General features: G+C 47.3%; 3 protein-coding genes across 5 annotated transcripts in view; 2 read left to right on the forward strand and 1 right to left on the reverse strand.

The window, feature by feature from the left end:
* The window catches only part of STARD3 (StAR related lipid transfer domain containing 3), a 33,979-nt gene extending 15,812 nt beyond the window's left edge, over positions 1-18,167 (forward strand). For all 3 annotated transcript variants that reach the window (XM_019550293.1, XM_019550292.1, XM_019550294.1), the window contains exons 3-15: positions 4,816-4,893; positions 5,217-5,294; positions 5,395-5,448; positions 5,547-5,664; positions 7,013-7,111; positions 7,784-7,839; positions 8,668-8,760; positions 10,351-10,413; positions 11,391-11,486; positions 12,021-12,100; positions 13,059-13,163; positions 13,910-14,003; positions 16,104-18,167. In XM_019550293.1, coding sequence (XP_019405838.1) covers positions 4,816-4,893; positions 5,217-5,294; positions 5,395-5,448; positions 5,547-5,664; positions 7,013-7,111; positions 7,784-7,839; positions 8,668-8,760; positions 10,351-10,413; positions 11,391-11,486; positions 12,021-12,100; positions 13,059-13,163; positions 13,910-14,003; positions 16,104-16,208 — 1,119 coding nt within the window. In that variant the 3' untranslated portion in view covers positions 16,209-18,167. The remainder of the gene's footprint in view (positions 1-4,815; positions 4,894-5,216; positions 5,295-5,394; positions 5,449-5,546; positions 5,665-7,012; positions 7,112-7,783; positions 7,840-8,667; positions 8,761-10,350; positions 10,414-11,390; positions 11,487-12,020; positions 12,101-13,058; positions 13,164-13,909; positions 14,004-16,103) is intronic.
* Positions 1-26,897, reverse strand: part of PGAP3 (post-GPI attachment to proteins 3) — a 98,552-nt gene that overhangs the window by 18,482 nt on the left and 53,173 nt on the right. The gene's annotated exons all lie outside the window — the stretch shown is intronic.
* Positions 20,413-25,252, forward strand: LOC109320280 (melanoregulin-like). The gene is made up of 5 exons (XM_019550301.1): positions 20,413-20,756; positions 22,404-22,566; positions 23,397-23,487; positions 23,985-24,148; positions 24,455-25,252. Exons 1-5 carry the CDS (start codon positions 20,686-20,688, stop codon positions 24,692-24,694), a joined length of 729 nt encoding a protein of 242 aa, XP_019405846.1. The 5' UTR covers positions 20,413-20,685; the 3' UTR covers positions 24,695-25,252.

Genomic DNA, 26,897 nt, shown 5'->3' on the forward strand with positions numbered 1-26,897 from the left:
CACCTTCTCCCAGTGCCAGTAGGTACCTGTCTTCCCCATCCCCCCACCCCACCCCAACAGACACACAACCATCCCTTCCACACATGCACTGCCCTTCCCACCCTGACAGTCCCCAAGCCCTTTCCCTCCAAATCCTGCTCCCCATACACTCACCTGAATCTGGCTGCGGGGGCTGCTCCCATAACCCTGCCTGGCTACATGCTGGCCACACCCCAAGCAGCAGCTTGCAGGCTGGAATGCTGTTAGCTTGCAAGGAGAAGCCCATGCATTTTGTGTGTTTTTCTGGCACTTGCTTACAACCCTTTGAAATATTCTTGTGACCCACTTTTGGGTCACGACCCATGGGTTGACAAATGTTGAAACAGAGGATTGTTGGGGTGGAGTAGATCTCGGCAAGGAGGAGGAGTCTGCAGATAAATGGAAGGAGGTAGGGGCAGTAGAAACAAAAGAAAAACGTTTTGAGCAGAAGATTCCAGAAGTCTCAAGGGGATAAGTTTCTGAGGGTAGTCTTTCCATTTTTTTTGAGATCTACTGAGGGAATGGTATTGTAGAAGGTAAAACCTATCATGGCAACAGACTTGCCAGGCCGTAAAAGAGAGAAGAAATCAAAGCTAAGAAGAAATCTAGAAGAAAGTGGAGAAATTCCCAACCTAATAACATAGCTGCAGCACTCATTTGATGTCCTTCTAATTCAGCATGGCAAAAACATCCCCCAAATATCCACAATTAATCTAGTGAATTGGAGATAGTTCACCTCCCAATGACTTCACAAGTATCTGCTTCAATTAGCTTTGGTACATAAAATAATCAAACCATAATTCAGTTTTCTGATATAGCTGCAAAATTAATTTGAAAAAAATGAAAATAAATCACTGCTTTAAAATGTATAGCATTTCATTCTAAAAATGAAACCCATATCTATCTCTGAGTTGTGAATAATATCTAGTAAGGTTATATCAAACAGCAAGAATGTACTTTATTGTAGAAAACAATGGTTAAATCGAGGCTTCCTGATCAGTGATTTAAATTAATTTGATTGAAATCAAACCCACCCTGCTGCAGGCTTTGACTTTGGAGAGGCATTTAACTTACGAGGGGTGTTCAACCCTGCAGCATGTGTGTGACGTGTGGCATGGGCAGCCTCTGTGTGTGGCATATTGCAGACTGGGGATGGAGTATGGAACCCAGCACTAGATAGGGCAAGGAGCAGAAAGCAAGGCAACAGGTCAGGCAGGTGAAGGAGATCAGAATGGCACTGAAGGATGTGGGGCTTTTGTGGCATACTTGCCCAGAAGGTTGGCTCCTGTTCACCTATGTTAAAGGCCCTGCTTTGAAACTAGAGGGCCAGATTTCATAGATTTCATAAACATGAGGGCTGGAGGGGACCTCAGAAGATCATTGAGTCCAGCCCGCTGCCCCAGGGGCAGGAAGTCAGCTAGGGTCAAAGGATCCTAGCAAGATAAACGTCCAGGTAGATCTCAGCACGATCCTTAGCTGAGTTCCATAGCCCTACACTGGTTTATGTCAGATGGATATCTGGTCTATTCTATAATAAGTAGAAGTACCAGTCCACTTTTATGTGTCCCGTGTTGTATTCAGGTTGTCTGCTTTTTCTGCACTCCTCAGTATTGAAAGCAAAGAAGTTCATTTGCAGCATAGTCACCCTCAGAAACCAGTTACAAGACCTATATATTGTTGAACTGCTCAGTGTGAGCATTTGGCCAATGTCCTCTCATTTCTCCCACCTTAAGGTGGGGCAAATGAACCTTTTTGGCAAGTGAAACCTTGGCCTTTGTGTTGGCAACAATGAACATAGCAAGGAACCTCATGCTACCACAAACTGAGCCTATAGACCAAGGCAAGAGTGGCTGAGTGATTACTAGCAGCATATGTTTACAGCTCTCAGCATCTGAAAACCAAAAATGCTCAGTGCATTAGAATGGGTCCATGAGGAACCTTTCCAGTGATCGTAGAACTTGTACACGGCTTTCTTTTTCATCTAGAGTTAATTGTGCACTTATAACCAGAAACAACATCAACTGAGAGAGCTTGACTGATGAGCTTCTGAATCATAATTAGAAAAGAGGGAATAGGAACTGTTCAATTATGTGGTCCATGTACTCCCATTCCAGCCATGTCATAATAATTTCTTACACTGTGGGATGGCTTTTGTCTTCTGTCTAGACTAGTTTTAAACATCTTGGGTGCCTGGGCTTTTGAACTGCACACACTGCTGTTCTGCTGTGTTGCAGTATGAGCAGAAAGAAGAGCTGAAGTGACCTGTTTCCACATGCAACCCTCACTGGCTTGGGTTTATTTATTAGGACTGGATCCTGTGATTCATATGAGCTTGTTATCTTTATGATCCATTTACTTTATTCAGAGTCTGCACTTAAAACTGTATCTCAGTCAGGGGTTCACCTCATGTTGCCCACCAAAAACAGTAGGAATAGTGTTGAGGGTTGAAAAAGAAAGCCCCCCACCAAGAGGAAAGAAATGCATAGTCAACACCACACTAATGCCAATAGGCTGGAGTAGAAACTCAACTTAGGACCTGTTCCTCCGACGAATCCTGTGCTCTCCTGAGGTGATGATGCCATTCTCTGGGGGTTGGTTAGAGAAGAAGTACCTCTTTTCTGTGTAATTTGCTATCTGGTTCAAAGCAATAAACTGGTGACCAAGCTACCAAATTATTTTTCATGTGCCAGTTACACTCGCTGTCATGTTGGCTCATAAGTTTTCTTTAACTGGTGGCTGAATGGTAATGGTTGGGCCCCGAGCCCAGGCACTGCATTTAGAAATGTTAGGAAGGTTCATTTGCAATGTTATGAAAAGTACTGGGCTTGTGCTGTGATTAATGCTTTTTTAAGAAACATCAAACAGTTCTTTTTCTCTTTATTTGGCATAAGCAAATCAGCCAGTCCTCATTAAGTGTGTCAGTTGCTTGCAAGCATGACTTCTTCCGTTCACTGCAGGATTGAAGGAGCATCTCAATTTCCTTCATTCATTCAAGGCAGCAGGGTGCATTGATTCTTATTCCCCGCCCAAGACTTTTAATCCAAAGCTCTTGTTCCCATGTTGAGGTCATATGCCAGGTGTGAGCTTGGAATGAAGCTTTAATTTCTCTAAAACCTGCTGGATTATCAGTCCTGGAGACTGCTACAGAAATAAATGCAGCAGGATGGGAGTAGTGCAGAAATGTAGTGACCCCCAGCTCTGTGCCCTGGTTCTGAGCAGGAGGGAAGGCATCTTGATGGCTGCTTATTCAGTCCTTGGCCTCTTTGACAGAAGAGCGCCAATTAGAGTAGTGAATTTGGGTAGGTGGATGTCCATCTACTATGAGCTGGACTGAGATCCACCAGCTTGTTTCTCTTGAGCCGTCAAACAGCTGTCAGAATGCAGGAGCTTCAAGTCCAGCTGGGCTATATTCAAACCAGTACCCTAAAGGTAAAAAGCTCGTTCCAATTACCTGAGCCATCGAATTCCTTTAGACACCACAGTTCCAAGCTTCTGGAAATAGACTCTATGGTGTTAAAAATACCCCTGCTGTCAAATTCTTATCTGTCTTGTGATTAAGTCTGAGGCCAAAAGCCACTTTGACAAAATAGGTGGTAACCAGTGGGCTCTTTGTATGTGAAACTAGCCTGAAATCATTTTGCTTTTTCTCTCTTTCTCTGACCCAAGCTACTTCACATTATCCTGGGAAATGAATAATAAACAATCTGGTCTTTCAACCATCTTTACTGTTCTCTCAGTTCACATAGAATTGTCAATAGTCTTTTAAGAAAAACAGCTTTTATTTATTTATTTATTTAACTTTAAGTACTGGTTTCCCCATTCAGAGTACACTTTTGATGGCTGGGACAGAAGAGAAGCATTCTCGTTTGAAATCAGACAAGGTGGCATACTGTACCGATAAGGGACGGTAAAGAGTCCTTGCTTCGGGAACCTGGTAGAATTGATCAATGACAGTAACATCTATAAAGATTTCCAAAATGATACTTCTAGGACAGTGGTTTTCAACCTTTTCTCACTTGTCAGCCCATAACAAATTTCAAATGGAGGTACAGACCACTTTGGAAATTTTGAATGGAGATGTGGACCTCTTTGAATTGTAAGCGTGGGTATTCACATAGTTTTGATTGATCGTAGTTATCTTTTTACAGACCCCTTAGACATAGTCTGTGGATCCCTAGGGGTCTGCAAACTACAGGTTGAACACCACTGTTCTAGTGTTTGGACCTGTGAGAAGAAAACGGAGATTAAAAGACCCCACCTACTTGGAGCAGCTATTTGGTGATAAGTAACTGTCACCTACCTGCTCTTGGGTCTTAACCCAATTTCACTGAGGTTTAAACTGCCCTATTTAGCTTTTATTTACTGCAGAGTAAGAGCAGGTACATTAAACAGTTATGTGGAACAGCTGCTCTGGGGTAAGACCCCGGCTCCTTTTAACTTCTATAGCATTAGTTTGTCCGTAAGCTTGAGGATGGTTTTCATTGCATAAGTCTCTTTTTAAAGTTAATGGATACTTTCTGAGACATCCTCCTTTATCCACACACTGTCTTAATGCACCTAATTGATGCTCTAGCTCTGGTACTTGGCTAACACTCCTTGGTGTAAAACAGACGGTAGAATGGACTGTTGCTTACTTTCATGAATAAATGTTTGTTGATGAGTCTGCTTATGCATTCCCCCGGCCTGTCTGATACCTAATCTGCACTGACGGCAACCTTAAATTAGAACTGTCTGACTTCTGTCATGAGCGTCTTATCAGCATGCTCAGTTGTTCTTTCTCTTATCTCTTGCTCTCAGACGAACAATGGCATCGAGAAGAACTTGGAGACTGAAATCATTGACTACCAGTTTAAAACCTCTTTCTTTGATATATTTGTAAGTATCCCAAACCACAGAATATTCCCCCTCCATGTCTAACATTAAACACACTGTAGTTCAACAGCCACAGCACTGAGCCAGTGTTCAGGGAAACGGGTTCTTTTCTAAGTTCTGTTGCTTCTACTGTTTGACGAGGGGCAAAATACTGCCCTTCTTGTACCCATTTTTCTGTCCTGCCTTCTTTCATGTCTGTTTAAGCCATAAGCTCTTTGGGACAAAGTTCAGTTGACACATTCTCTCTGCACAGCACCTAGCACTGAGGCTTTTAGTGAAGACAGTAATGGAACTAATAATTCATCTCTGCCTTCTTGTTTCTAAAGGTCTTGGCTTTTTTCCGATTTTCTGTGCTACTACTGGCCTATGCAGTATTGAGGCTGCGTCACTGGTGGGTTATAGCAGTAAGTAGTCAAGTGTCTCCTTTTAATATTTATGTTTTCTGTATTTTATTTTTTCCATTGAAGTTTAGAGGCTAATTCTGAGTCTCTTTTTCTGTTTCAGTTCACTACACTAGTGTCTAGTGCTTTCCTGATCGTGAAGGTGATTCTGTCTGAGGTGAGTTTTTGGCAAGGCTTCTAACAACGGATTTCTCATGTTCTGTTGTAACTTCCCATTTTGTATAACCCCCCTATGGTTTTGCTTTCTTCCCCCAGCTTCTGGTCAAGGGGGCTTTTGGCTACTTGCTTCCTATCGTCTCTTTCGTCATTGCATGGCTAGAAACTTGGTTTCTGGATTTCAAAGTCTTAACTCAGGAGGCGGAAGAGGAACGATGTAAGTCAGTTTTTGCCCCTTTCATGTTGCGAGATGACAGATGAAATGAAACTGCTTAAACCATAGTTTCTGTTGCTTTGGTGACAGTGTGACATTATAGGCAGGTTACAATAAGTCACCTGATGTGCCTCAATACGTGGTATATAGGTGCTTTACTAGGAAGAAAATAGCTGATAACGGGGTGGCCAGCCAGCAGAGTAATGCAGAACAAGAGCCAGTGACTGGAAACTGGAACCAGGTCCATTCAAATTAGCACGAAAACACAAATATTTAATGCTGGGAGTAATTACATAGTGAAGCAAACATCAAGGGAAAGGCTGGATTCTTCACCTTTCCATTCCTTTCCATTCCTTTCAGAAGTAACTATTTTAGTCAAATGTGAGAGATTCAGCTCAAGACAAAGGAACCTGGATGAGCTGCTTTCATCTAATGTTTACTCCTGACCTTAGAACAGGGGCCGGCAATTATTTTGGGTCGAGGGCCGCTTACTGAGTTTTGGCAAGCCATTGAGGGCTGCATGATAGGCATCCAGGCGCAGATAAATATTAATTTTCTAAATTTTTTAGGGGCCCTACAGGCCGGATAGAATGGCCTGGCGGGCTGCATCTGGCCCCTGGGCCACATTTTGCTCGCCCCTGCCTTAGAACCTGTGAATTAGTTGAAGACACTAAGCACCTAGGGATCCCATGGACTTTGCTGGAAGGTCTGGGTGCTGAGGCACCTGAAAACCAGACCAAAATAGAAGGTTTCTGCCTTTATCTTTCTGGTTCTTTCTGCTTCTTATAGCAGTTGTGCCTGTGACTGCAAGAGAATCTTCTTATCCCTTGTCTTGTACAAAAGGAGGGGAGGAGCAAGGGCAGGGAAGAGGGAGATGGGGAAGACGGCACATAAACCAGCAAGTATTTGTCAGATTACTTGCTCATAAATGGATTGATGCAATGGAAAAGACCAGAGGATGTTCAAGTCTTGCAAGGAGGCTTTAAGATGAAAAATTACCAAGTGTTTAATGCCATTATTGAATTAAGAGCACGTTGCACATTGCTTGCAGGGGAAGCACTTATTTAATTAGATGCTTAATTGCTTTTGGAGTTGACAGGCAGAAGAACCCATTGATCTCCATACAGATAAAATGTTGCATCTCAAACAAAAGGTGAGGGAACAGCAACAAAGTATGTTTTTTGTTTTTTTTTAAGCTGGTCTGTGTTCTTGCCAAGGTACAGTCCAGGACCAACACAAACCAGTTCCAAGGTTACTTAACTGAGGTGGTTTTACCTAGAGGTGGAGGGACCTCTCTGTTTCATCTCCGATATGTATATTAACAGCTTGCATGTCCCTTTTTTCCCTGTAGGGTACTTGGCAGCCCAGGCAGTGGCATCCCAAGGCCCCCTGCTCTATTCTACAGCCCTTTCTGATGGGCAGTTCTATTCTCCTCCTGAGTCCTTTGCAGGTGACAAATGTTTTTCCATCTTCACGGCGTACAGTGGCCTTCCAGGTCTGGGTTGAGTTGCTTCCGCAGCATTCCTTGTGGTTTTCCTCTTCCCTGTTACCACCTCCTGCAGAGCTCCTTGCTGAGCCTTACCTAATTAGACCTCCCCCCTCTTGGCAGTGGAATTAGCAATGCCAACAACAAGCAAGGCTGGAAAGTAAACTCGCTTTGACTTTCCCTGCGTGTGGGGTGGAGGGGGAGGGTTATGTTGTCTAGTTGTTCCTGTGGCCATCTGTGGAGTGGAGGAGAGGTGGAGAACAGTCATACTTAACATTATGTTGCCTTGACTCTTTTGCACTGCCAGTCAGAGCAAAATGTTTTCTTGGCTGGGTTTAAGCAACAGCTCTAATCCCTGGGACAGAGGGCTGATTAAATGCCCTGCCGGATGTCACTTGGAAGAGGCAAATGTCCTGCATTCCGCCTCCAAACAGCACAGCAGTTAATGTCAGCTGGGTGACAGGAGGTGAGGGTAAGATGAAGGCTTTATGGCTTTTTCAGAAGGAACATCACCATTTCCTGCTCTTTCTGTCCGAGAAATCATGGGCTCCCCTACATGGGTTTGTGTGTCCAGAGCCTGGGGTGAAGAGGGAGGCCCTATTAGCAAGTTCTTTACCTTGTTGTCTCTTTCTTTAGGATCAGATAATGAATCTGATGAAGAAGGTTTGGGGAGGAAAGTGTTAACGGCTCAGGTAAATAATGACAAAGTGGCTCCCAATGCTTAGACGCCAGCTTCTTCCCGTTACTCAGATTTGTTTTCAGGCTGTGGTTCATGAGACCTGCCTGACATGGGTTCATAACCAACCCTGCAGGATGCTGCGTAAATTGGCTGGGAAGGAAGAGCTGTCCCTTTTCCTCTTCTCAGAAAACTGAAAGTCATGAAATGTTTTAGCTACTAAGAGATCTAGGCAGCCGAGTCACATTCCCTTATGGTCTGTGGGACAAGCTGCTTCTGCTCAGAATCCCAGTCACCCCCTCACTGCAACATAAGTTGAACTTTCCTGGCTCCCTATCCCTTTAGCTGCCCTTTTTAAAATGGTTCCGTGCTCATGATTACAGCTGTCTTCTGCCTCTGCTTCCTTCCAGTTTCCTTTAACTCAGTGACCATCCTGAATCAGTAACAGGAGTCTTAGCCCTGTTATCCTGGCCAAATTTTGGCTTAAGTAGCATTCTTCTGCCCCTTTCTAAATCACTCCATAGATGCTGTTCCATCCTTGAGGTGGCTGCATCCAGCACCAGGGGAAGTGACTTTTGGTATGGCTTGTAACATTCCTAGTACTAAAATACTTTGCAAAGAGAGGGGTACCAGTCGCAGAGATGCTCAGCCAGCATGTGAATGACAGCAAGACAGGAATCATGGCTTTCAGGTTCCAGAACACAGGCTTCTGTCTCCTTAAGTGAAAGAAACTTCCTGTAGTGAAAGTGATGGCATTGAGTTCTTTACCTGCAGCCTATCTACTAGCATTAACAAGATTCTCTGGTACCCAAGGTCAAATGAACAGGTTCTTTTTTTCTCCTAGGAGAAAGAATATGTCCAGCAAGGCAAAGATGCAATGGAAGTTGTGGATCAAATCCTAGGACAGGAGGAAAACTGGAAATTTGAGAAAAGCAATGCAAGTATTGACAGCTCAGCCTGCAGGCAGCCCTGCTGTGTTTGTTCAGAGCAGAGGACAAAAGGGGCTTTTGAAACTTTTTTATTTTTTTGTGACATGAAGAATTAACAAGCATTACAATTACCCAGTTGAATTAGGACTCTATAGCAGTTCAGTTAAATGTAAAATCACCTCTTATTTAATGAGATATTTAATTACCTTCCTGGTTGAACCCATCACTCTTCTGCCCTCCCCTCCTGCCCCAACAGCAGGGGAGTGCAGTTGGCTTTTGACTCTAGTTAGGATGTAGAACCACAGTTGACAGTCTGGTAAAGGATCAAAGGTACGATTCATGTTTGCATTTCATGGTCCAGTCTGAGAGTGCCTGAAAAAATGCCCAGGTGACAGCCCTGCTAGAGCTCCTCCTGCTGGACCTGCTGTGTTTTAGTCCCCATGCTTGGCTAATGTGCTGCTAAGCTTCCTTTGGTTTGGGTAGGTTCCAGCAGCGTCTTTTGCTTTGCCTCTGCTGCTTCCTGGGTTCATGCTGTGCCACAGAAGCGAGACCTGATTTAACTTCCGTAGAGCCCCAGGACTCATGCTGGCCATCCTGCCCGAACCTTCCCAGGTTCTTTAAGTAAAGCCCTTCCTAAAATTTCAGCCACCTCTGTCTTGTGACCCTGGTCAATGTGATGGGGTGTTCAGAATTCTTCCACTGGTGATCCATTGCCTTATACATCAGCCTACCTAGGCAGACAGGCTTTCTTGGTTGGGCCACCACCTTTGTCCTAGGGTGCTGAGGTTTTGACTAAAGATGTATTAAGTTTTAACAACCCTCCTGCTGTTAACCTCCATCTGTGTTATGGCTGAGAAAAAAGCAAGGAAGGCAGACTGCTAACCTTTCAACTGAAATGGAGTTTGAAGCCCAGAGTTTCATAGCCTCATGCTGGCATTCAGAAGCTGCTTTGAGACTGATTTCCACAATCTTCACACCCAGCCTGAAGGGAGCTCTGACAACCAACTGAAGAATCACCTCATTGTCATCTCTCTTCACTCTCAGGTCTCAAAGTGTTGCCATAGGCTGAGTGCAGTCTCCAACCCTGAATCTTCAAAGTGTGAGACCATCAGATGGAGACAAACTTCACTACCTGTCCTAGAATTCCTGCATCATCACAATGTGCCTAAAAACAACTGCTTTTCAAGGGGGCTTCATTTCAGTACTGAATGTAGTGATAGAAGAGCATATGGACAAATACTTAGGAGGGAGAACTGCTCCTTGGCAATGTGCATCAGCTGCTACCATCTAACTTTCACATCTGCAAGAGGCTGTAGTGATACAAGTTAGCTGAATCACTCCAGCTTTGGCCTTGAATGAACCAGGGTTAAAGCTGTAATGGTTTTGCTTCACTGATTACAGAATCATGAAGATGTAACAGATGCCCTGTAACATCTTCTGTTTACATTGTTTGATAGCAAAGCAGTTATGCCTGCCTGTACTCAAAGATCTGTATCTGTTTAGACACAAACTTGTTAGTGGGCATGCTGGGCTCGAGGGTGGTATACAACTGTCAAATTTTTGACTTGCTAAATGTGACGGATACTTCTCTTGCACAGGATTTTGGTGATGCTGTTTACACTCTTGAAATACCTTTCCATGGCAAGACCTTTATTTTAAAGGTAAGGGTCTTTTGGGTCTAAGCCCCTTGGCACATTATGGCTGTGTCACATGGCCAGAACTCATATGCAAAGGAGCCTTGCTTAATGTCATGTGTATAGTCAGACACTCTCTTCCTTTAAGTACAGGTCAAAATTCTGCATGAACAGTAAAAATTCCTTATTAGCACCATCAAGCCTGTTAATTTGTTGTCCTGGGTAATAAAAACTTTGCTGTATTCTTGTACTGTTCTCTATTGTTCTCTCAGCAAAGCCTCTTCAGGGAAATCCTTTGGCTTGGCAGCTGAAACTAGACTGATCAGAGCTCTGATAAACATACTACAGCGTGGTCTTCATGGCCAAAAGTTGGACCCAGGGACTAAAGATATGTCTTTCAACCCCAGGTTCTTTGTATTACAAGAACAGGCAGACTAACTGCCTTTGAGATCAAGACTGATTCTACTTCAGATACTGCTTGGCATTAGAAGTTGCTAGGAAGTGATTCATGGCAATGGCTTGGCTATAAACAATGTTTTCTTGAAGCATTCATGCTGTGGCTGGCTTTGCTGTGTTTCAGTACATATGCTGCCCCACTTAGAAATGGCAAGTGCCTTACTGAAGAGAGCACATGTTATTGCATTAAATTTCTTCCTCTAAAAATCTGCACGTGGCTGCAGACAAATGTGGGTTGTTTCCTTTTTTTGCTGAAGCCCCTCTGATCTCCTCAAACAGCTACATAATCAAATGTTGCTGGTGGACTTGGGAGTGGAATGGCACCATACACTCAGTTTGTATTGAAAATCCATAGAGGAAGCTCACCTAGTCTTCGCCAGTACTGTCTGGCTCTAGCTAGTTCTACTGCTGCTATTTTGCTTTCTATGAACTTTTGTTCCATCCCTTTGGTAGTCTCTTGTGAACTTTGTTATCCTGTCCTTTTTAAATAATCTGAAAGGAGGGGAGCCAGATCAAATGGCTCAGTGTCTGCTTCCTCCTATCCCCAGGCCTTCATGCAGTGTCCTGCTGAAACAGTCTACCAGGAAGTTATTCTCCAACCTGAGAAGATGATCTTATGGAATAGAACAGTGGCAGCTTGCCAGGTGAGTGCTTGGTGAAGATGGCTTTTTAATTACCCCTGCAATCTGGGAGCTGGAACTCTTCAGCACAGAGCCTCCTGCATTCAGTGCCAGGCTTGGATTTGAAACATTGAGGCGTTAAGTCATCAGGACTCAACCAGGCGATCTGAATGCTCTGGAACTAGCCAGCTGTGCCAGCAGGTCTATCCAGAAGCCCAGGGCCAAGCCAGTGAGACATGTGGCTAGTAGAGCCAAATTTGTTCTCCCTCCCATGGCTCATTGGAGCTTTCAGCATTTCGGGTGACTGCCGTGTTTGGGATCCAGAAGAGACGCCTGCTTGTTGTCCAGAGCAACCCACTCATCACCTGCAAGATGGGCCTGTTGATCTGAATTGTATCACTGATGCTGAGTCCTCAAAGGCACATCACTGGAAAACCTCAGTGGCTTGTTGTTCTGCTGTTAAAGGCTTATTCAGGACACACAAGCACTTCCTTCCCAATTGCTCATGTGTGTGAATCCACAGACACAGTTAAAGGGAGTTCTCCTGTTATCTTTCAGATCTTACAGCGGATTGAAGACAACACTATTATCTCATATGATGTTGCTGCTGGGGCTGCAGGTGGTGTAGTGTCACCCAGGTGAATTTATTCTGCTCCACTACATTACTGGCTAAAGCCCATGAACCTCTTGCTCTAGGCCAATCTGCCTCCCATTGATTTTTCCCGGGGATGTGAAGTAGAAAAACGTAGTGTTGTAGAGCGCACCTATGAGCTGTCCCATATGTGGATAATGTCCAAGGTGCCATGTACAGGGTATAAGAAACCTCTGCCAACTAGCTAGCCCTACACAGAATAGACCCCCTTGGATCCTGGCACCCAGTGTCTCTTTTAGTCACCAAGCAATCACGAGTCACACAGAGGCAAGTCCTTTTCCACTATAATGGAGTCCCTGGAAAACATATAATGCAGAAGGTGACTAAGCTCTCCTCCTGCTTGGTGCTTTTTGTGACTTTAAAGGTAAGATTGAAGGTGTGTTACAAAGGTATGTGCACTGATGGCCTTTTTTTTTTTTCCTCTGGTGTCTCGAACAGGGTGGACCAGGATTATACTTGGTGACTAAGTTCTAGTACCTGTGATCTGGCTCACTGTGTCTGCAGCTAAGATTTTTTTCGTTACACCTTGTCCCACTGGTTTAGAAAAGTGCTTCTCAGCCAAGGTGCTGTGGTACTGTGGGGTGCCATGAGATCCTTTTAAGGATGCCATGGGATACTGTGCAGTATTTGCACGCCTAAGCATGCAAACAGCTACACAAGATTTGCAAGATAAACCCAGAGATTTCAAATAGGAATCCATAGTGTCAAAAACCATTTTGCCCTGTTTTGGGCTTTCTGCGTTCTACTCTTCTAGAGCAGAAAAACTGCTCTGTTATATTTCTGTAGTCGAGAAATGAGTAAAAAGCTAAGAGCGAGCATTTTGTGAGGGGGGGCTTTGTCTCTAAAAAAGAAACGTTGGCTTAGCATGTTGGCCTTTTCAAGTCTACCTAGTGTAAAATTCCCACTAAATTCGTGAGCACATACCTGTCTGTCTGTTTGCCTAGGGACTTCGTAAATGTGCGTCGGATTGAGAGAAGAAGAGACAGATATGTTTCCTCAGGGATATCTACCACTCACAGTTTGAAGCCTCCGCTGCTCAAATATGTCAGGTAAGAGCTAGGTATGCTTCTTATCAGATGAGATTTCCATGCCCATAACAAGTGTGCTCCTGCTAGTGGGTGGTGTTACCCTCAGGGCAAACCAGAATATTCTGGAAGTCATTTTATTGGCAGAACTAAGACCACTTCCACTGTCCCTTTTTTTTTTCTGTGTAAAGAACACTTTGTGCAGAACAACATGGCTTAAGCCAAGGAGGTGATAGGTACGTCAGTGGAATATGGGGGGAACCAACAGGTCTTAAATCCTGACCAATTCCACATCCTGTTGTGGAATCAGCTGGTGCACAAAGACAGTCGTAACACGTGTGGGAAACAAGCAGCTGAATGTCTTTCAAACTTTTCACGGGCCCTTGTCACACAACTGTTTATTACTGTGAAATACCAGGGTGATGAGGAACTGCTGCAAGATGGAGCCTTTTCCAGAGCACTTGCTGTCACTTCCTCATGCCAGACGTAAGTGGCTGCCCATCTTGTGATGAATTAAGCTGTGTTTGAATCTCTCCAAGCAAGGACTCTCTGTTACTATCAGAGTCTCAACCTCCAGAGCCTAGTGACCAGCTGCGCTGCTTCTCTCACTGACTTTGTTTTTCCTGATAATCTGATTAAAGTAATTGACATTTAACTTGAGCCTTTATAGCTGCCCCAGTCTATTTAAGAGCTGGGGATTTTGAGGCCTAGAAAATCTTGCTGGCTACAGTACTCCACAGCCTCAATTTTTGCACTGTTGCTTTTCCAAGAGGTGAGAACGGACCAGGAGGCTTCATTGTTCTGAAATGTCCCAGCAATCCAAGAGTGTGCACCTTCTTGTGGATACTCAACACAGATCTAAAGGTAAAGTGTGTTCCCTGTTGGCACGGGGTTGGTGTTTCTGGGCCTGCAAAGGTTCAGATACTTGGAGCAGGAGGTTAGAAAACCTGCAAGAAGCACTCGGCCCCCACAAGAACTGCAACCTTTCAACTTGACTGTGTGACCAAATCTACTTCCTCTCCTGCCTGTTGGCCAGTTCTAGTTAGATCAGAGCAAACCATTTGAGATCTACATAGGCTTAGCAGCTATTTTCCCAGCTGATGGGTGATACTGTGAACCCCATTTGAGATGCCTTAAAGGGTCCTGATTTTTGTGGAAAGGCATACTGAGCAGTTACTGGAATTTGAATATATTTAAGGCACTGCTAGTTGGACCCCCTCCCTGTGCCCCAAGATTACTGTCCTTGAATCTTGGCTATAAATATTGGATCCCTTTGTAAAACAAGGGGGAGTATTTTTGCACTGTTTCAGGCAGCAAAAATAGCCATATATATAAGTCCCCTTTAGACACTTCCCTTGCTTTCATGAGGATGGCAGTTGAATGACTCACTCATGTTGCCAAAGCCTTCAATAAAAATACGGCCTTTTGTTGAATACTTGTGTTGGGAGAGGTTTGTTTGCAAACACATTGCAAAAGGCACTTCAGCCCTGGAAGGTGACCCAGATCTAGGGTTTTTGGAGGAAATGCCGTATTGCTGTCAGTTCACACAATAGCATATACAGGAACTGTAAACTGGAGGTCAGGAAGCCTGGGGGGCTGCAGAAAGAGGCATGGGGCAAAGCCTCCCAACCTCCCTGAATTGCACTGATGTTGTTGACATGGTAACCTAGTGCTAAACAGGGAAACACAAAGGCCTTATTCATTCCTTGGAGTGCCTGCCGTCTTTTCCTACCCCCAGGAAGAAGCCGATGGCCTGTTTTTTGTTGCTCATAACATGATTAAAAAGGGTTTGAAAAGCTTGCAAAATCAGGTGCTATACTGCGGAATCAGACCAAGGGAAGAGCTTAGAGCAGCAGAACACCACTCTCTTGATCACTGCTGCTGTTGTGCAAAGCTTCTTGGGTTTGATTTATGTGGGGGGGGGGAGTTCTTGATGGAAACTGGCTCTGATGCTTGATCAGCTGCTAAAGAAATTGAGTATTTTCCACAGATAAGGAGAGTATTCATTTATAACACATGGAATGGAAATGCACAAGGGCTGTATGTGCTACACTTTAGGGCCTTTTCTGGCCATGTGAGGTTTTTAGGAGAATTTCTTAAGTGGGCAGTTAATAGCCTATTATACTCATGCCTTTCTCCATGGCATCTGGTGCTGGTCACTATCAGAGACTGGAATCAGTCTCTCTGATTCACCCTGGGCCTCTTTAGCATTGAAATGTGTGGTTAACGCCACACTATGCTTGTTTTGATCAGATATTCCCCTTTTTGACTCCTAAGAACACGTGCTGCCAACATCTCTCTCTCTTTCTCTCATATGCTCCTATAAGATGACTTCCCATCTTCCCATTTTTTACCCACAAAAAACTCTTTCCTTAGTCCCACCCCTCTGGCACACTGTGGAAATCCTGGTGGGAGAGAGTGCTGTTGGAATTGCTTTGGAGAGTAAGTCAGGACCTATCACTGATCATTTGCTGAAGGTCTTGGCTGTCTTAAGATAGCCCTTATGACTAGGTTATCCACTGAACAAACAGAACAAAATAAAAAAGATGGTCCCTGTCTCACTGTGATGTCAGACCCCTCCCATGGGAAAAGAGTAGCTTGAGTATCTTTGCTGTGGAAGCCCTGTGAGCTGCTGCTGCTGCTGCTTTTGGCTGTAGTGCTCTCAGATCAGTTGGACAGGCTTGTCTCCACCACTGCTCTTCCCACACAAATGCAGTTGCTTCAGAACAGCTGGCTCTGAGACGCATTGTCTTGAAGCCATCTGTGACCAAAAGGTGAACAGACTCATGCTAGAAACCAGAGGGCAAGGTCACATGCAGTTTGAAATGGGTAGGTGGCTCTTTGTCATGAAGCCTTTTATGTAGCTGATTCCTAGTGAAACTGGCTCTCCAGGAACCGTATGTCTGAACCCAGAGTGTTACAAACTACATGAATCATAATCTGTTTGTTTGGGGTTTCTTGTAGGGTCGACTTCCTCGCTACCTTATTCATCAAAGTTTGGCAGCCACCATGTTTGAATTTGTGTTCCACCTCCGGAAGCACATCAGCGAGCTTTCAGCCAAGCCTTGAACAGCAGCTCCTGACACTTTGCCCCATATTCCTTTACCTTCTCTCTCCTTAACACATCCCTGGCAGCAACGTCCAAAACATGGGGCAAAAACTGCCTGTGAGCTGCAGAGACCCTGCCACATAGCTGCAAACCACAGCATCTCCTGGCAGCCTGCTCAGGGAAGAGCTGAGACCTGACGGGGGAAGGAGGTGGCTATGACTGCAAAAAAACGCAACAAAACAAAACCAAAAAAACCCAACAACACCCCAGCACTAACATGTGAATGCACAAACTGTGCAGAACAGAAAGGGGTGGGAGATGCATTGGGGTGTCTGACTGGTTCTTTCAGTCCCTGCATGCTCCAGAGAATGTCTTCCTCATCGCCTCCAATCACTGATCAAACTAACAGCTGGAATCAGAAGAAGTGTTTTATGATTTAAACTCTTGTAACATGTGCCAAATACTTTGCTGATCGCTTCTGCTCCTCCTTGTTCTACCAGAAGTTACCATCACTACTGTATGGCCCTTCCCACTTGTCTTAGCATTTTTTTACATTTTTTTTGTGATAACCATGTGAAGACTTTCGTCTGGAACTACTGCATTTACCCAAATGCCTTTAGCAGGAGAAGGAAAAAGAGCAACGCTGTGCATTTAGCTGCCAGAGGGTGACACTGGATGCCATGACTCTGAATGGGAGCTGCAGATCCTAGTGTGTTACTGACTGTGGGACCCTCTTGCTTCTGATCATCTAGAGGATAACTTGGGCCAAGGAGTGGTTGGTGGGCATGTCTCATATGCTGCTGGCTATCCTGCATCATTACTCAGTTTCCATTGACTGGTATGAGTAAGCCCACTGGTAACAGTATTAAGCTAGGTTGTGGGGAGGCAAAGAGCTCCCTGCCCACTCTTCTGAGCTAATCATGGAAACTTCTGACAGTTTAAAAGTGCCTGGGTGAGGACCCTATAACTGGTACCTAGCCTCTGCCCCACTATTACTACTGTCCTGTTCCAGATGCCCATTCCTCTTCATCTAAAGGCTGTGAAAACAAGGGGTGAACATCTCTGCTCATCCACAGTATCTATGCACCCCTGGCTACAGACACAGTGAGGTCTCCTTTGTGATTGGACATGGAGCAGGGACACCTACACAGTACCTCCCCCCACCCTAAGCCCTTATTTAAATAGCTTTCCTGTACCTTTGTTAGGCTCAGCCTCTTAAATTATGTTCCTGACCACCTCCCCACCACATCCGGTGAATGATGGAGCACTGGAGTCTACCTAAACCTACTCTTGCTACATCTTGCTACCATTACCACATAATGGGCACATGGGTGGGGGGCCAGGGAAGGGAATGATTTTTAAATATGAAAAAAGGGAACAAATTTGCCTTATTAAGAGATGTTTGGCTTAATAAGTGACTGGGTTGGGGTATATCCAACTGGGAAGGTCTACTGCAGTGAGGGCTGTCAGACCCAGGCAGTTGTAAACCTGTTTTCATCAAGGAGTGCAATATGCCTGTGTTCTGTGCAAATAATGAAGCCCTTTAGGTGAGGGGTAGGTTGTAGAGGGCAGAGTGTTGAGGGTAGGATTAAGAAGAAATATAAACATCAGCTTTTTGACAGGCCTGGCTATGGCCTTTTCCTCTGAATAAGTGTTTTGTGTAGCCGTGACCAATTTCCTAATGGTTGAAAATACATCAGCTTGCTCAGTCCCTCTTGCCCAGAGTCCCTTGCAGAAGGGTGTGGTGAGGGGATGGGAAGGTTTTGCACTATCTCCTCTACCTTTCAGTGCTGTGGGAATGGTTGACATTACTCTACATGGCCACCTGTACAGTGAGTCTTCCTAGGATTTGTGGTTCTTGTATATGTACTGGCCTTCCATGTCTCTCATGGCAGAAAGAGCTGGTCACTTTAACAACCTGTTGCCTTATGCCTGCAACCTTTGTAACTTGATCAAATAAAAACCTAAACCAGAAGAGACTTTTTTTCTGTTCCCCAGTGTTTGTGCTACAACCCCTCAGCATGTGTACAGTCACTGGAAGCTCAGCAAAGCCAAACTTAAACTGAAGAGCCCTAATAGGAGTCAGATGGCCAGCTCTGTTTAAGTGCTCTGCATTGCTGGGGTTGGAGGGTGCACAGTGATGAAGGCAGTGCTGCCTATAGCACCTAGGAGTCCCAGGTGCTCTCCCAGCCATGTACTAGCCAGGCATGATCTAATGCATTCAGTCCAGCAGGGCTGTTCCTATGCATCAAGTTAATTTGCAGGAATCATCCGCAGGTAAGTAGCTCCTAGCTGCTGGTCTTCACTGTGTAGCAGTAAGTAAAAGCAGGGGGAATGCTCCTCAGCCTGGTGCTTTCCACCACAGGCACCCAAATCCAGTGGTTACAGCTGTGCCATGTAACTCTGGACAAATCCCTTTCCTTCTCTGTGTCTGCTTTCTTATCTGTATTTTCAAGGTATTCTGTTCTCCCTCACCTTTCTCCAGCACTATGAGGGATACAATGTGGTCTTCTCCAGAACTTGTACTGTCCTTGCTACTGCAGCTAACAAAGGTGGTGAGTCAGACCCTCTCCCTTTCTCCATAGCAGTCACATCCTTGCCTCACTCCCTCAAAGCTTTTGGAACTGCTTCTGCATACACCAGGGCTATGTCAGGCCCATTACCTCATGCTTTTCTTTTAAACAAAGCAAAGCCCCAAGCCTTGCAAACTCAGCAGCGATTCAAGGAATCGGGTTCAGCTGAACATGGCAGCAAAATCCATCTGTCTCCACCTTCCCTGTCCTGGGGGCACATGAGAGCCTGTCCTTGATGTGTGCTCCCCTCAATGCCAGGACAGTCGGGACCTTTCTGCCTGTAGCCAACGTGTGTCTGGTGTTGATAAAGCAGAAACAGCCTGCAAATAGCCAGTCCATAAATGGCATGAATTCCTTGTGGGTTGGGTTGTGGAGATCAGCAGAGCTTCAGCCCTTTCCCAGTGCCAGCTCTTTTAATTATCTAGTAAAATGTGAAGCCCATGGTGTACAGGCTAAGCCTGATCTAATGAAGCCGTTGCTAACCACCAAGCCCAGCCACCGTCTGTGAACAGCCAAGCTGGAGTATGACCTGCTGCCCATGGGGTGATGATGGCATAGATAGGGGAGCCTGGACACACCTATGGCTGTGTGTGTGTCTGTCCAACGTATCCTACACATCCTTCTCCTGTGTTCTCCCACTGAACAGCAGAGTGTATAGCACACAGGAGCCTAGAATAATGGCTCTGATCACACAGTGCAGGCTGTACCCATTATGGGGTCAGTCATGTCTATACAAAAGGTGGTAAGAAAGGTCAACCTATCCCATGTCATACCATAGGCCTTGGTGGCACAGAAAGGCAGTAGCTGGTTCTTTTGTGAAATCCCAGGAGAAAAACCAAGCAGAGTCAATGATCAAAGCCAATTTGTGCCTTTTGACCCCACTATTTGTCTCTGGGAAGACTGCTACCTTTGCAGGACAGAGGAGAAAACAAAGGCTGCCTGATTGCTATTGTACAAGCACTCAGTGCAAATTATTTGGAGTATATTCAGAAGCAGATTAGGGGTGGGGGGTGGGGGCTGGGGAAGACTGATGAAAGGGGTCCAGTTGAATGCAATCTGTGTAACTTGCACTCTGCCTTTTTTTTTTTTTTTTTTTTTCTGTTTTTTTGCACCGGTCCTGGAAGCACTGCAATACCAGGTCAATGCATGGAGTAGATGGAGCACGCTCCGGTTCCACCACCCAATATCAAAAAGAATCTGCTCAATATAGACCTCCTATGGAGGACATATCAGAGACAATTACCCTGGGAAAACACCCTGGGAAAACCACCTGATTGATCATGGTGTCTCCCCTGCCAGGTAAGTATGCCACTCACGTAATACCTTGATCTCAGAGGAGGGGACTTCCTCTGGGCATGTCAGTCCTCATGACTACCTGAGGCCCTGTCAACCTCAAGCTCCATCTTGGTAGTTCTGAGCTTAAATCACCCCCTTTTCATGAAGCCTGACCACTTTCACCCAAGAGCCATCTGCAATACTCAGGGGTCATCTCTCCCAGAATCAGTCCAGCTCATCCCAGCCTCTGCCTTCCCACGTGGGTCTAGGCTGCCTTAGAAGTGCCCCAAACCATGTGCTGTCCTTGTGGGAGAAAAAACAAGCCCACTTACATCACTCCATGACCTCAAGCACTGCAGAGATAGGGAGTCCATTCTCCAAGAGGCCTGCTGTGCTTATTGCTCCAGGCTGGGAGCCTGAGTGAGGGGACTCTCACATGATTGCAGCTTATGACTTGCTTGTGAATAAGGAGACTACTGAACTTCCCAGTTGCTCTTTTTCAGAGCAGTTTCCCTGCAGAAGGAAAACAGAGTTCTGTGCAATCAAATGCCCATATCATTGATGACACTTTTTCTTTTGTGGCTCTTCCTTTTGATTTTAGCTAGTGGCTGCATGCAGTCGGGAGGTTTATCCTTTAAAAGCTAGGAACATGGATGTTTGTCTGCAACTCTTCTGCTGTTGCTGTAGACAAGAGGAGCCAGAAAAAAATCCACTCATCAGGTATTAGTATTATTATTATTTACTTCTCTGTAGCCTCTAGGACTGGCTCAGTGTGGAGGCCCTATACTGGGTGCTAAGTTAGGCAGGCCATTCTTTGAAGAAGTGGATGAGAAAGGCAAGATTATCCTGCTTGTAAAGAAGGGGAAACTGAGGCACAGGGAGAGGAAGTGGCTTGTTTAAGATCCTACAGGGAGGCTGACTGTGGTAGGGATGGGTGCTAAAGCAAGGCTACAAGCATGAAGCTACTCTCTGTTCTCAGGTGTGTGAATTTGGTGTCTGTCATACAAGTTTGTCTCCAGGGGTCTTGGCTTTTGGCAAGAGTAGGACACCTTTCCTGGTTGGAACTCCTCTAGACTGATTATAGTCTGCCGCTATTGAAGCCTCTATTGCAACTCCCAACTATCCCACAATGGACTAGGGCATTTTTCTCTTTCACCACCTATCCTGAACTGGTTGTAGAATAGTGTTTGCTGCAGCATCCTGAACACTATGCAGTAGTCCACCCCAGTCAGCCTGATTTCCATGACCCTGGCATGAAACATTTTGCATGAAGCCTTCGTAGTCCCATGAGAAAAAAAGATGTGGGGTCCAAACAGGCACTAACATGCAAGTTGTGGAAGATACTGAAGTCCCTGGGAGATGGGTGCCCATGGCTGCATAAGCTGTAAATGGTCTTTTTTCCCCACCTCCCTCCTTTGAAGGTGAGGGGTTCTGGCTAACCAGGAGGGAGCTAGTCATAATACACCCCAATGATGAAGAAATAATACACCTGAAATTGCTATCTGCTCCCCTTCCCCACCCCCCAGCACCCCCATGGCTGGCTGGACGGCAAATCGGGGGATCCCCTATAAACATCAAAATGGGCTCCCCTTCCAAAGCCCCTGGTGCCAGAGTTTCCCAGCTTAGGGTACCTCAGTCTGAAACACCCCTGCTGCCCACCTCTGAAACACCCCTGCTGCCCACCTCTAGCTTCCCCCTCCTTCTGAGACTCTGTGCCAGGCCCCTGCCACCTTAGAGCTCCCTCCCTGCTTGTCCTTCAGATGTGTGGGTTATGGAGTGACTTTCAGGGCACTCACCCCACTTCTTGCCCACGCAAGCCTGCATATTCTTTCCCCAGGGCACACAACACTGGAGCAATTAATTGTAGGAGAGGGGGTCTTTTTCTCCTTGGTTTTTAACTCTGATTAGGAGCAGGGGGCTGAGTTCAATGAATGTGAAGGGGGCTGGACCTGATGATCTTCCGAGGTCCCTTCCAGCCTTACAATCTATGAATGTGCCCCTACTGGATGGGCTTATACGCATCTACAGCACCCCTACCTGGACAGGCATATAGCTCTCCACTACCCATGCTCTTCATGCCCCTAACTTAATCATCTGTTGACTGTGCATTAACCATTTGCAACCCCTTTACCAGAGAGTTATTACTATACTATGTGCCTGATGGTTCCTTGTTCCCTGGTCTGCTGGGTGACAGTGGCCCCCACTTGCCCTGGAACTGTGTCGTTCCAGCCACTAGCCTCAGGATTGTGTGCATTCCTGTGTGTGGAAGCTCAGTCCCAGCCCCAAGGATGGGGCAGGGGCAGGGGCAGGGGCAGGGTGGGGGGATGGATGTAGGCCGTAGGAGTGATGGGGTCTCTCCTGTCATAGGAGTGAGACGCTCCAGTACTTCAACCAGCTGGTGAAGCGCAAACGGGCTGAGGCCACCAACCTGTGGAACGAGCCCGTGGATTCCACCCACATGGAGCGGGATGACGACCGGGAGCTCTACAACCTGCTGCAGAAGCGGGCCAAGCTGCGCCGGGGATCAGAGGTTGGTGCCCTTACCCCCATCTGCCTGGGGCCCTCCCCCAGGCTGTGGGACTTGCCTGTATCTCCTGTGGAAGATCATTCATTCTCTGCCTTTGTGCTTGGTACTGGACCTGGGCAGGATTTCTGAGCTCTATTTCTGGGGGATATGGCAAGTCACTTCTGGGTTTCCCACCTCCTTGACCTGCAGGTTATGAGCTCGGGGCAGGGGCTTGCCCTCACTCTGTGTGCAGCTTCCAGCACAGTGGGGCTCTGAATCTCTACTTAGCCTTGTAGGTGCTGCTTGAGCATACCAAACAATAATTTTCCCACCAAAAAGGGGCTGTGAGAGAAGAAATAAGGCCAGGGGGAAGCACTGTGGTGAGGTCCATAGAGTCTTGCCCAAACTGCTGCATCTCCAGAGCACTGGAGTGTTTTGGCCTTCTCTATGTCTCTCTTTTGCAGGTGGGAAAACTGAGGCATGAAAGCACTGGGGCTTCTCACACAACAGAGTAAGAGCTGGGGTTAGATGCCAGGAGTCCTAGCGCTCGGCTCCCCTTGCTCAATGACACTGGATGCAACCCAGCTGATTCCCAGACCCGTCCCTCCTGTTCTAACTTGCTGGACACCAGGCTGCTCCTAAAGACAGGATGCAACCTCTTGCTCCACACCCCCTGCTGGAACCACTGGATCTGCTCTCCAAAGCATCACTGTCCCATCCACCTCCCGTGGGTTTCCTAGTGTGTGGGACCATGACCTGGCAGTTGTTGCTGGATAGAGAAGGTAGCAGGAGAGGTTTGCCATGTGGAGTGGGAGCTGTAGTCTGACACTCAGCTCTGTCCTCCTCTGCTGCAGGGGTACCGGCGCCTGAGCTTTGACATCAGTGCCCACCGGCAGATTCGCCGTGAGGTGAAGGACCGGTGGAAGCACATCCTGGAGGCCTTAGGTATGGACACAAGATTGGTCAAGGGAGGTGGGGGCAGCTGGACAGCTATGCCCTCCCTCCTGATTCAGATGGCAGTAGTTAGGGCACCCCCCCTGAAGCCATGGTGCACATGGGCTGGGCTGTGCCATGCCCTTGCTCCTAGAAGGTAGCCCTTTGGGCTGGGGGTCATCCTGTCCTCACTCCATGCTCCATGCCCTGTGCTAGGCCCCTGGGATGCCCGCATGGCCCCTTGATGATTGAGGGGATGGAGGGTTAGGATGAGAAGCATGACAGAGGTGTACGTGGGCAATACTTCCAACAGAGGGTTGTCCTTGCCCTCCCTTTCCTGGGTGCCATCTCTGTAGAGAGCTTGGTCCAGACAGAGGGCAGAACCTAGAGAGAGGCATGGCTTGCAAATGGCATTTGAGCCCCTTCCAGCTGGTGGTAGAAGTAGGTTTTTATCGCCCTGATACGCTGCATGGTACTAACAGGGACCGTCTCTCCTCCCCACCGGGCAGGGTTCAGCGCCGAGGCAGATGGCCTGCTCACCGTCACCTCCACCATGTCCTACAGCTCCCTGCGGCACCCGCAGCAAGCCCGTGCCCTGCTCACCTCACTGGCCACAGAGACCAGCCTCTTTGACCGGCACTGCAGCCCCCCAGAGAGATACCTCTTTGTCCTGGTACGTGTGTGGGGAGGGGGCTTGGAGGGGAGAAACTAAGCAAATGGCTGATGCTTCCACCCCCTTGGGAGTAGCTGGAAAGCAGGGACCCCGCTGCCCTCACTTCCATCCCTGCTCTAAATCCCCTTGGGTGTGCAGGGGGGATCCCGAGTCATCACTGTGGGCAGCCTGACTGGGCCCATGCAGCCAGTTCCACCCCCCCTCCCCAGCTCCTCTTACATCTTGGCCCCCCTGTTGCCTGGGGTCCACAGTGCCTTACGGCCCCTGCTCTGCCCTCTGCCACCCTCGCTGTGTTGCCCTCACCAGGACCGGCTTGTTGTCCTCGACGTTGGTGATGACTTTCTCTCTGCGGCCCGGCGCTATTACCCGCTGGAGGAAGACGAGGCCCCCCACAGTGAGGAGGAGCCCTTCAGTGAGGAGGCCATCTTGGTGACGCTTAGCCCAGGACCTGAGCTGCCCAAGGGGGTGGAGGAGGAAGAAGAGGAGGAAGAGGAGGTGGCTGAGGAGGTGGATGAAGACACCCTGCTGGCCAAGCTGATGGAGTGAGGCCTGTGTGGGCAGCGGTGGGCATTATGGCTGATGCTGAGAGCTGCCACCTCAGCTCCTAGTGTGGCAGGGTACCTGGCAAGGTGTGGTGAGCGCCCCTCCAGCTGCAAAGGAGCCAGTTGGCAACTCAGACCCTCTCCTGCCCTCTCTCCATGCAGATTCCCCCCACACAATGATCCCCCCTCCCAGCCCTGCAGATCCCAATTTTGTAGTTGTCAGTCATCAGGTGCTGGTGGGGATGAGGGGGAGAGCACGACCACCTTGCACTTTCCCATCCTACTAAATTGGAGAGGGAGAGAGCTCCTTGGAAACTGGGAGGTGGCTGCCCAGGGTGCCTGTTGGCTGGAGAAGGTTAGGATCTCCCCACCCAGCCTTCCTCCAGCACAGCCAAACCCATCAAAAAATTCAGTGCAACAGGTTCACTCCTGGCCCCTGCTAGCATTGAAATGCGGCTACTTCTGGGGTGGAATGAGCCAGCTGGCTCACAACAGCTGTTTTGGAAGTGAAGAACATCTTAGCCAGGGTGCAGCAGCGACCGGATAAAAGCTTTGAACCTTCCTTTCTTGTTGGTGTTGATTCTTTGGGTTATCAGCACTCAGCAGCCCTAGTCCAAGCCAAAATTGCCTGTAGTGACTTGTACTGGTGTTATTGGGAGCAGAGGTGGAGTCTCTGCTCTTGTATAGGAGGGGGTGCTGGGTTCTGCCAGTGACCTGCAGCTTGCAGGGGGCCTTGCCCCATTCCTGAAGCATAATGGTAGGTGTTACCTGCAAGGGACAGTCACACCCATGAAGTAGGATAGGTGACTGTAGCTGGACTAAGGGCTGGCACATGTATTGAACCGGACGAGGTGGAGGCAGGCACTGTTCTTTTAAGCTACCTGAAGTGGTAAGGTTTGCTGGTTCCATCTGTTGTTCACACCAGAAAAATAATCCTTGGGGATTTTATTCCTGAGTTTTTCATAATTTCTCCAGGGGACCTCAGGGCTTTTTCAGATGCCAAATCAATCACCTGTCCCTACCTCTACTATGACAGTCCTTTCCCAGCCACCTTCTCTTGCCCTCCACCCATCTACCCCAACTCTGCCATTTCTTACCAAGACAGCGCCTTGAATCTTCTGGCCCTGGTTTGTGTCCTCCCCCACCAAAGTTATGCCAAAGCTGTTCTGGGTTCAGTCTGCCTCCCAGTCCATGCCCTTTTAGGCCAGCCCAGGTGCCTGCCTACTCCCCTCTTCTGGGGCTATAGAGCTTTGCAGTACAGCCATCCTGCCTCTGATACCCCCTTTGCTGTATTTCCCCCACCTGTTGTATCTTATCAGTAAACCTCAGCTGTGAGGGTTCAAAGAAGGTATTGGAGCCTTCCACTGCTCATGTGCATAAAGAGCCTGGAAAAAACTCGCCTTCCTACCTCCCATCCCTTCACATTTCCTCTCACTGGAGCCCAACAGGGATTAGTCACAGAAAAGTGCCAGGAGCAAATGGAACCAGAGGGGCAGCCAGAGCTGGCAGCAACGCCATAGGCTGGCATCAGTTGATGCCTCCGAGCCAAGGGATTTAGATGGGCTCAGTTTTAATCAGCCTGCCCCTCCCCAGGCACTCTACTCCCCACCCCACTCATCTTGGCTCCAGGGACCTGTTAGCAGTTAACAAGTCTCTAAATCAGTTTGTTTACTGTCCCCTCATCTCCCTTGATTGCTGCCAATGCAACTAGAGTTTCAAAGCAAAAGACTCCCTTACTAGGCTGTGGCTGGATTGCATGGGGGATTGGGGGGGGGCATCCTACACAGCTCTGCTATAGGTCTCTGTGATGAGGGCAGTGTGTGTTGAGAGGGGTTGGGGACATTGCCTGCTTGGTTTAGCAGCAAGGGGTGGGGCGGGGGGCTCCTCTATTTTGGCGAGGGAGGGGACACTATCTGGAAGGCAGCCAGTTAGGATGACAAACAGCAGCCTGCCCCCACTGACCTGAGAAAAATCGTTCATGCTGTGGGCAAGAGCCTTGGGAAGCAGGCTGGGCTGCAGCCCTTGGGCCACAAAGCAGCTGTGAGATCAGGAGATTTCATAGATTCCATAGACATTAGGGCTGGAAGGGACCTCGGGAGATCATCGAGTCCAGCACCCCGCCCAAAGGGCAGGAAGTCAGCTGGGGTCATAGGATCCCAGCAAGATAAGCATCCAATTTACTCTTGAAGGTGTTCAATGTAGGCGCT

The sequence above is a fragment of the Crocodylus porosus genome, unplaced genomic scaffold (assembly GCF_001723895.1).
Source record: "Crocodylus porosus isolate Cpor-Errol unplaced genomic scaffold, CroPor_comp1, whole genome shotgun sequence".
Lineage (NCBI taxonomy): Eukaryota > Metazoa > Chordata > Crocodylia > Crocodylidae > Crocodylus > Crocodylus porosus.